At 54.2% G+C, this 9,687-nt stretch overlaps 1 protein-coding gene across 1 annotated transcript; it reads right to left on the minus strand.

The window, feature by feature from the left end:
* Positions 1 to 232: 232 nt before the first annotated feature.
* LOC120393446 (glycine N-acyltransferase-like protein 3) lies at positions 233 to 5,927 on the minus strand. Its single transcript, XM_039518005.1, has 6 exons — positions 5,884 to 5,927; positions 4,281 to 4,413; positions 3,221 to 3,328; positions 2,774 to 2,900; positions 2,285 to 2,405; positions 233 to 689 (listed from the first exon to the last, which is right to left on the minus strand). The coding sequence occupies exons 2-6, from the start codon at positions 4,356 to 4,358 to the stop codon at positions 233 to 235; spliced, it is 891 nt and encodes a 296-aa protein (XP_039373939.1). The 5' UTR covers positions 4,359 to 4,413; positions 5,884 to 5,927.
* Between the last annotated feature and the right edge of the window lie 3,760 nt (positions 5,928 to 9,687).

The raw sequence follows: 9,687 nt of genomic DNA on the forward strand, positions 1-9,687 counted from the left end.
GGTGGTAGGGTCCATCAAGAAGGGCAGGTTATGGGCCCTGGAGATTAGGACCGAACCTCTAAAGGTGGGTATAGGGCTGTGAGGGAGAGCAAGGCCTGTGGGGCTGGGGGTAGCAGGCCCCATGTGAGGCTGGAGTTGGGAGATGTTACTGATTCCACTTGGCCAACAATGATCCCCAGACTCCTCTACACCCCCTCCCTTGTCAGGTCCCCTGGGCGGTTGGGCTGGGGACTCATGCCAGGGCTGTGCCTGGTGCTGGCCTGGGGGTTAACGTGGGGTCTTTCACCAGTGCTGGGTTGTGAAGAATGAAGTACCACAGGTTGGGCTGGCGCTGGAAGCCCTGACTCTCCTGCAACCTCTGCATGGGGTAGTTCTCCATGGCCACATAGCCGTAGCTGGGATAGCCTAGTGCGTGCAACCGCTTGGCTAACAAATTAGTCAGCATCCCCATGTAGCCGCACCGCCGGTGCTGGGGCAGAGTGTAGCCAGGCCCCATGGCACCAAACGGGTATGAAGCGATCCAGCTGACCGGGTGGCCAGCAGCATCCAGCAGGCAGATACTGGGGAAGTGGCGGATCAGGCTGGCCAGGTACTTCCTGCTTTTCTCGTTCCCCCCAAAGCTCCATGTATCATTCAGCAGGTCAGCGTGGGAGACATCCAGGGACGAGAGCCTCATGGCCGGGTCCAGCCTAGGGGAGCAGAAAGCAGCAGAGCAAAGCCCCAAAGGTCAGCGATCAGAGTGACACCTCAGAATCATGAGATGTCCCTAAGATCATGTGGTTTGTTAAAACTACGACACTGTGATTGCTGGTCTCCCTTGACAGCTGAACTCCCCTGCCCCCAACCCCTGGATGTGACACGATCAGTACTGTCAACACTCCCAGATTTATTATGGTGATATGGGCCTCACTGCAGAATCTCCTATCCCCATATCTGCCCATCTGTTGCCCAGCAAATCATTCTGCCCCATCAGTTCTGCCCCTACACAGGCACCCATCAACTCTGTCTCCAGCCCTGCCCGCTCTAGCCCCCTCCCAGCTTCCCCTCTGCACCTCCTGGTGTTCTTCCATCCCTCCCAGCCCTGTGGGGGCTGCAGCAGGCTCCCCTCTGCCCTTCCCAGGCTGGGTGTCCCAGGGAAGGGGTGAACAGGGACACCACACTGTTCCATTGCTCACAAGAGGGGTGGGGGAGGAGGGAGTGGAACCACCTTGAGATGCTGAGCAAATTCTGCTTGCTCTTCCCCCAACCCGTCCCATGAGAAGGTGTCAGTTACCTCAGGGAGAGGGAGGGGCAGGGACCTCTTACTGCAGCTGCTCTGATTGGCTGCTCTTCCCCCAGCGGGGCGTGTGGGAGAGGCAGTCAGTCAGACTGGGCTCCCCCCACCCCGACCCCGGCAGGGTGGGATTCCCATGAAGATCATTGTAAGATGGGCTCCAGGTCTGGCCAAACTTGTGGGACTCAGGAGAGGGGGATAACAGAGCCAAGTAGAGAGGTGAGGAAGCTGCCTTGCTTGAGGGATTGGAAATGGGACATGGCGCCTTTTCCCCTTACCCATACGGTGGCAAGGCTGCCTAATATCTCGTCTCATTAGAACTGAGTGTCTCATTCCCCTTCCTGATAGAGACCCCCCCATCCCTAAAGTGCCCCCGGGGTATCTGCCCCTCCCTGGGTCCTGGGTGAGAAGCTGAGGTCTGCACAGGCTGTGGACAGGGAAGGCTCCTCTCCATCCTGGGCAAGGTGAGATGTGGTGCAAGGATGGGTGGGAGCACGGTCTCTTGCTGCCCAAGCCTTGCCAGGGCTGGCTGGCTGAAGGAGTGCCTGGTCCCCAGGGGCCATTTGCATCAGGGTTTCCTGGCACAGTCTGGGGGCCCTGTGCAGGAGCTGAAGAGGGACCCCCTCCCCATGGCTGGCCCCACCTGAATCTGGCTTTGCTCCCCAGTCCCTGCAGGGTCCCTGAAGGAGGTTGGGCTCAGTGCCAATCCCACTGAGATTCTGCTGGTGGCAACAGGACCCCAGTGCCCTAGGCCCTGCATAAGGATTAGTCGGCCAGATCTTGGCATCCCAGTTAGGGTGACCAGATGTCCCGATTTTATAGGGACAGCCCTCATATTTGGGGCTTTGTCTTATATAGGTGCCTATTACCCCTCCCCCTCATCCCAATGTTTCATGCTTGCTGTCTGGTCACCTTAATCCCAGTGCCATGCTGGCCAATGCCCCCACTTCTTAGGCCACCTCCTCCCTACCACATCCCCTGTGGGGCCCTGTGACACAGGCAGACACTGACCGGATCTCAGGCATGGAGTTGGGATCTGGGTGAAAATAGGTGAAGTAGCGCAACACCTCCAGCTTGATCCCCTTAGCCTCGGCGACGTCCTTGGAGACTTCGTACACTCCATCCCGGATCCCTGCAGGGGGTGCTACGGGCCATGAACAGTGGGGAAAGGGACTGAATGATGGTGACAAAAGGGCCCATATGTGCCACCAGCCTGGCATACGGGTCGGGAGGGGCAGGAGTCTGAGCTTCCAAATCCCCAGCCCCAGCCCTTGGGGAAGAGGGTGTGGTCAGGTGAGCTGACACCAGCCCAGCACTGGCAAGGGGCTACCCCATATGTTCCTGCCCTGCACAGGGCTCCTGGGAGCAGCCTTGCAGCCTGGCGGGGAGCAGAGGACTCTGGGGCTGGCATTGTATGGTGGGATCCTGGAGTTGACCCAGACAGGACATATATGTTCAGTTGCTGTGGGGCTCTCCCAGATGCTTTGGGGCACAAGTTACCAAGGATGCGGAAGGTCTGTCCCCAGTTGACAGCACCCGCACTGGCCAGCAGGGCCTGGTAGGCACCTAGGTCCCGGTAGTACACTGTGTATGTGTTGGTGTACAAATCAGAGTCATCCGATGCCACCTGTTGGGGGAGACATACAGCCAAGATGGGAGAATTCCCAGTGGAATGACTGATCTGCCTGCCCCATCTCCCCCGAGCCAGCCTGGTCCCCCCTAGAGGGGAAGGTCTGCGTGTCCCATTCCCAGCCCCCAAGCCAGCTTGGCTCAATCCTGTGGCTCCTTGAAGAGGAAGGGCCCCGAATCCCAGTCCCTGTCTCCTCCCTGAGCCAATCTGGCCCCCTGTCCTGGAGTCCCCTAGAGAGGAAAGGCCTCGGGTTCCATTCTACGTCCTCCCGAGCCATCCGGGTCCCCAGGTGCAGTGCAGTGACTGAGGAGCTTCACCTCTCTCTGTGGCCGGGTGAGGACGACTTTGAACTCAGGCCATGAATCCACCAGCACCTCCTGCGCAGCTGGGTTCCCCCGGTTTATGGTCATCACGGTGCCATAGACCTGCCAGAGACATGGAGGTGTTGGGGTCAGAGCTGGAGGGGAGGCAGCAATTCCCACTCCCACAACTCTGTTTGTAGCCACCCAGTATTTATTGTGGGGTTTCAGTATCTCGTGATCTTCTGCACATTAGGTGGGTTTTTGCCCTTCTCCAACATGGTCTCCCTCTCCCATCCCTGCCAATGGGGCTGACACCACAGGCTGCCCTTAGTTAAAATGGCCAACACATCACAATGAGTTCAGGGGGCTGAGGCCTGGGAAGACGGGTGCCCCAGGCTCTGGGTACCAGAGATGGGGGGCAGGGGAATGTGAGGAGCAGCAAGGAGAGGTGAATGGGGAGCGAGTGGGGGATGTGGGGGATGCTAGGGTAAAGAGATGGGGAAGAGAGTATGAGGGATGAGGCAGGACCTGTCTCTGACCACCTCCCCGGGTTTACTCTCCTGATGTAAGGGTCTGACTCCTTATTTGTGGGTCCTGGCCTGGTATTGCAGGAGAGACCCTGAGCGCAGAGGAGGGGCGACAAAGGGGCTGGTGACCCCCACACACACTTGAGCCCTGTGATGACATGGAATCATGGAGGGAGCCAGAGCTACCCAGGTCTTTGCTCAGCTGGCACGGAGCCTGCCCATGCAGTGACTGGCTGGCACAGAGCCTGCCTGTGCTGTAACTGTTTGATATGGAGCCAATCTGCCCTGTGACTGGCTGGGGAGGTCCCGCCGGCTACACTGGGTGAGCAGCAGGAATTTGCTGGATTTGGAGTTTGGGAGACAAGAGATGTGAGTGAGGAGGGGGCAGTTTGGAGAGCAGCCAGCACCTGTGGGGAGGGGCCTGACCCCGAGCTAGCCCTTGACCCAGGGCTTGGGTCTTGCCCCCAACCAGCCCTATCTCATCACCCTGGGGAGAGAGAACTTTCTGCCCTGCTCCCATCCCCGGAAAAAAGATCGGTCCTTGTCACCAGCAATGTATCGGGCAAGCGCCTCCGTAATGTCCCCTCCAGCAGCCGCAGCTTGGAGGAGCAGCTCAGGATCAGCATCTTTGGTGTGAATGGGCCCTCGGCAGATTCCAGCAGGGGTGGCACAGGGAATGCCCTGTGTGGGAGACACCCATCAGTTCCCTGTGACCTTCCCCCAGCCGCCCCCACAACGCCTGCCCACCTCCCTGGGGACAGGAGGGGTGTCTGCAACCTTCCAGCCCTGCCAAAATAACAAATGCTGTGGGTAGACCTACAATAACAAACCACTATGGTTACAACACCTGTATCCACCAGAGACCCTACAATAACCACCCCAATGGTTTTATTCTCAGTGCAGCATTTCTTGTGGATTTTCTACTCCTCCTAAGTATCAGCACTTCCTTGCTGTTAATGTTTCAGATTTTCAATCTAAAAATTACTTCTGATGAGAATTTGCACAAGTGCTGCCTGGAAGTTCCCAGAGCTCAAGCAGCAGCAGGTCAGTACCTCAACTGAGTCTAATTTTTCTTGTAAGGGGCAACAAATCTTCACAACATTTCCCCCACAATTTGCTAAACTGTGTTTGTGAGAGTCAAGACCCTACAAAAACATACCAGTTTGGGTGCTTCTCCCTTGCTCATCATAGACCCTACAATACAATCATAGAATCATAGACTATCAGGGTTGGAAGGGACCTCAGGAGGTCATCTAGTCCAACCCCCTGCTCAAAGCAGGACCAGTCCCCAACTAAATCATCCCAGCCAGGGCTTTGTCAAGCCTGACCTTAAAAATCTCCAAGGAAGGAGATTCCACCACCTCCCTAGGTAACCCATTCAAGTGCTTCACCACTCTCCTAGTGAAAAAGGTTTTCCTAATATGCAACCTAAACCTCCCACGCTGCAACTTGAGACCATTACTCCTTGTTCTGTCATCTGGTACCACTGAGAACAGTCTAGATTCATCCTCTTTGGAATCCTCCTTCAGGTAGTTGAAAGCAGCTATCGAATCCCCTCTCATTCTTCTCTTCTGCAGACTGAATAATCCCAGTTACCTCAGCCTCTCCTCCTAAGTCATGTGCTCCAGCCCCCTAATAATTTTTGTTACCCTTCGCTGGACTCTTTCCAATTTTTCCACATCCTTCTTGTGGGGGGGGGGGCGCAAAACTGGACACAGTACTGTAGATGAGGCCTCACCAATGCCGAATAGAGGGGAATGATCACGTCCCTTGATCTGCTGGCAATGTTCCTACATATACAGCCCAAAATGCTGTTAGCCTTCTTGGCAACAAGGGTACACCGTTGACTCATATCCAGCTTCTCATCTACTGAAACCCCTAGGTCCTTTTCTGCAGAACTGCTGCCTAGCCACTCAGTCCCTAGTCTGTAGCATTGTATGGGATTCTTCTGTCCTAAGTGCAGGACTCTGCACTTGTCCTTGTTGAACCTCATCAGATTTCTTTTGGCCAAATCCTCTAATTTGACTAGATCCCTCTGTATCCTATCCCTACCCTCCAGCATATCTACCACTCCTCCCAGTTTGTCCTGTCTATGTGTCTGTGGCCCCAGCCATGCCAAGGCTGGTCTGTGCAGGACTCAGGTGGCCCCACTAGCTCCCACTTACCTGGACAGTCTCCCTGCCAGGGTTAGGGGCAGCCCCTGTGAGGATAGAGAGACAAGGTGTCCGTGAGGCAGTGAGGTCCCTGCCTGGCAGCAGCTGGTCCTGTCCCCGCTGGGTCTCACTCTCCTTCAGGGGCTGCTCCAGCCTCTTATCCCTGAATGAATGAACCATTAACAGAGCCTGTGCCTGACCCAGAGCTGGGGGCAGCCACATTCCTGCAGTCACGGGCACTCCTTCCATGGGCAGGGAGAGATGAGATGATTTCCTGGGGCCAGTGGAGTAGACTTCTGAGGAAACGTGAGCACAGCCAGGCGTGGGACATGGGCAAACCAGTTCTGCTGATGCCCCTCAATCCTGAGTCCAACCCACAGCTTCTGCTGTCCCAGCCTTGGGCTCCCCCACTGCAGCTCCTTCCTAGCTTGCAGTTTCTGTCTATTGCTTTGATTGAGGGTTGTGTTGGGAGCCCCCAGTCTGGGCCCCTCTCCTTGGCTTCGTCTTTGCCTCGGATCTGTCTCTCCCAGCCCTGTCCCTCCAAGGGTTGTGTGCCCTGGGACACTCTTTCCTCGTTACACCCAAGCCATGGCCTGGATCTCGCATGGTCCCTATCAGCATTGGGGAGCAGCCATGGGTTTTGGGCTGGGCAGGTTTCTACCTATGACAAGATGGAAACCCCTTGGCATGGGGCTGTCACGGTTCTTTACCTGCCGGGAGCAATGCAATCTGTATCTGCAGCAACTTGGCGTCACATTTATTATTCAGCTGGAATCTGGTATCAGAGAATCCTCAGGTTGGCTTGGCAAAGCTGAGCTGAAGGCAGAGGTTGTGTTGGCAGCAACAACTGCCTCAATACCCCCCAGCTCTGTGGAATCCATCTTAGCTCTCCCTCCTTTTGTAATGTTTGGAGTGTGTAGTTGGTCTAAGACCCAGAAACTTGGTGGCTATTTATTACATGTGTAAAAATGTAGGTACAAGTGCTGGCAAGCCACGCTGTCTCTGCATTGAACCATTCAATAGTGCAGTACAGCATGCACATTCTGTTATGCTAGCTTTAGTCACTCAGGACAATGGCCCGGTGAGGAAAGCCAGCCTTAACCAATCAGAATGAAGTAAACAGGTGTATCAATCATGTAGTAATGAATAACCTGTATGTATGAGAAAAGTGAATAAAAGCAAGAGTCCGGGACTTTCCTGGGATGCCTCACTGCAACACCGTCTCTGTTTCCCGTTACTACATCTGGTGACCCCGACGTGATCCAGACACAGGACCCCCGACTCATCGGCTGGCTTAGCCTTGGTGCACCTCAGCGCAACGCGCTCCCTCGTGAGTATGGGGGGGGACTTATCCATTGATCAAAAAGATCATGCAAAAGAGTTATTGAAACTTATCAAACAGGACGGGTGTACTGCAGTATCGTTACGGCACTTGGAGGAATTGCTCCGAGTGATTGAGTATAAGTGCCCATGGTACTTGAACCGAGGCTCCCTAGATCACTCCGACTGGATAAAGATCGGAGAGGCGTTGTTTAGGGAACCTCGAGCCGAGATCCAACATATTCTGTTGTGGCAGCACTGTTCAGCTGCGGTGGGGAGATTACGAAAAGAGGCGTCCCCCTCCGCACCTCCCTTGCTCTCGGTGGAGGCACCTCCCGCCTATCCCCGAGTGCTCCCACCAGCCCCTTTGTTAGCACCAAAAACTTCTACACCAGTGGTGGACACCCTGGGGCAGAAGTCCCTTCATCAGGGCGCTGTCTGTGCCGCCCTTGCGGTGGCGCGGGCAAGCGGGCAGGACCCCTTATTGGAAGAATGGGAGGGAGAAATCCCTTTGGTGTTTCCTCTGTCTTATGACCCTCCCAATGAGGCAGGTGAAGTGGTAGCTCGACACTCCACCATCCCGTACTCTATTCTTCGGGAGCTTAACAAAGCTGTACGTGAGTCAGGGCTGCGTTCCACTTATGTGCAGGGTATGATAGAAGGGATCGCCAGTGGTTATACCATGATCCTGGAGGATTGGAAACATCTATTTTGTATGATCCTTTCCCCTGCACAGTACGTGGTATGGGATAATGAGTTTAGGTTGGCAGCCCTAGCACTCGGTAACGCGCAGAATACTGCTGAGCAAATATATGGGACGGGAGCTTTTGCCACCATAGAACAACAATCTATATTGCCCATGGAATCTTTTCACCGCACGGCAATGTGTATTCAAAGAGCCTTTAGGCGCGTTCCGGCCTCTGGCAAGCCCCTTCGATCATTCACAAATGTTAAACAACAAGCTACGGAACCTTATCATCATTTCATTGATCGCCTCAAGGAGGCTGTTCAATGCCAAATTGACAATCCAGATGCTCAGACGGAACTCCTTTTATGCTTAGCGTATGAGCAGTCCAATGCTGACTGTCGGAAAATTCTCCAAACTATCATTCACCGCCCTAATTACACACTCGCTGACATGTTGCAGGCATGTGCCGAAGTAGGCACTCAGACCCACGCTATGGCACTGTTGGCGGGAGCAATCCGTCAAGGTAACAAACCTACAGGTAACTGCTTTAACTGCCAGCGACCTGGACACTTCAAAAAGGAGTGCTGGGCCCCAGGAGGTGGTGCTCATAAGGGAGGAACTAACACCACCGGGGGCCGTCCTTCTAAAAAGTGCCCAAAATGTAATAAAGGATATCATTGGGCTAATCAATGTCGCTCCTCAACCCCAGATAATTCGGGAAACTTTCGACCGGGCCCCCCTTCAGCCCCGGTTTAAAGGAGGGAGCCCTGCCTGCCATGGCCGCTCGACCAGCCACTAAAGGCAGTGCTGGTTTGGATCTTATTAATGCAGTAGATATGCAATCCCCTCTTCCTGGTGATGTACTCCTCATGCCTACGCAGCTTTCGGGTCCGCTTCCCCCGGACACATTTGGGTTGATTTTGCCTCGTTCTTCTGCCAGTAGTCAGTCTATTATGATTGTGCCCGGAGTTATCGATTCTGATTACACCGGTATTATTGGTATTATTTATGTTCAAATTTGGAGTCATCTTCCCCTCCAACTAAAGGCGGGAGATTCATGGGCTCAACTGCTAATCTTACCTTACACAACGCCGGCCGGACCCAGCCAAGCAAGTCGTGCCGGCGGATTTGGTTCTACTCGCGTTAATCTGGAGCAAGGTCCCCTTTTTCATCCACAGATTGCTACAGTATTACAACACATCCGAACCCACAAACCGACCCGTAAGTATATCATCAACAGTAAGGAGCTCTATGGGTTGCTAGACACTGGAGCGGATGTTTCAGTAGTTGCACAAAAGCATTGGGACCCTTCCTGGCCTTCCGAAGTTTCTCCCTCTGTTTGGGGAGTGGGAGGCCCGCAATCTTCCCGACAAAGCACCAATTGGCTCTCAGTATGGGATAGTGAAGAGGGGCGAGAGGTTGCAAAAATTCGTCCGTGCATTTTGCCAATTGATCTTAATCTCTGGGGGCGAGACCTATTGTCTCAATTGGGAGCCTCCCTAGTTGTGCCATGACACGTCAATGCTCTTCACACACTGCCCTCCCCCTGGAATGGAAAACCCACATCCCAGTGTGGGTTGAACAATGGCCACTCCCTCAGGAAAAATTAATAGCCCTTAAGGAATTAGTTCAGAAACAATTAACCGAGGGACATATTGAGCCTACTACTAGCCCATATAATACTCCGATCTTTGTTATTAAGAAAAAATCTGGACGCTGGCGATTATTACATGATCTCCGAGCTATAAACAAAATTATGGAACCTATGGGAGCCCTTCAATGTGGGACCCCGAA

The sequence above is a fragment of the Mauremys reevesii genome, unplaced genomic scaffold (genome assembly GCF_016161935.1).
Source record: "Mauremys reevesii isolate NIE-2019 unplaced genomic scaffold, ASM1616193v1 Contig2, whole genome shotgun sequence".
Taxonomy (NCBI): Eukaryota; Metazoa; Chordata; order Testudines; family Geoemydidae; genus Mauremys; species Mauremys reevesii.

Bases quoted from the DNA above. Each gene is read 5' to 3' on its own strand.
- LOC120393446 (XM_039518005.1), bottom strand. From the start codon at position 4,358: ATGCTGATCCTGAGCTGCTCCTCCAAGCTGCGGCTGCTGGAGGGGACA. The intron at 3,329-4,280 runs GTGACAAGGACC...TGTCTCTGGCAG, and splicing joins GCTTGCCCGATACATTGCTG to GTCTATGGCACCGTGATGAC. The intron at 2,901-3,220 runs GTGAAGCTCCTC...CTCCCCCAACAG, and splicing joins TCACCCGGCCACAGAGAGAG to GTGGCATCGGATGACTCTGA.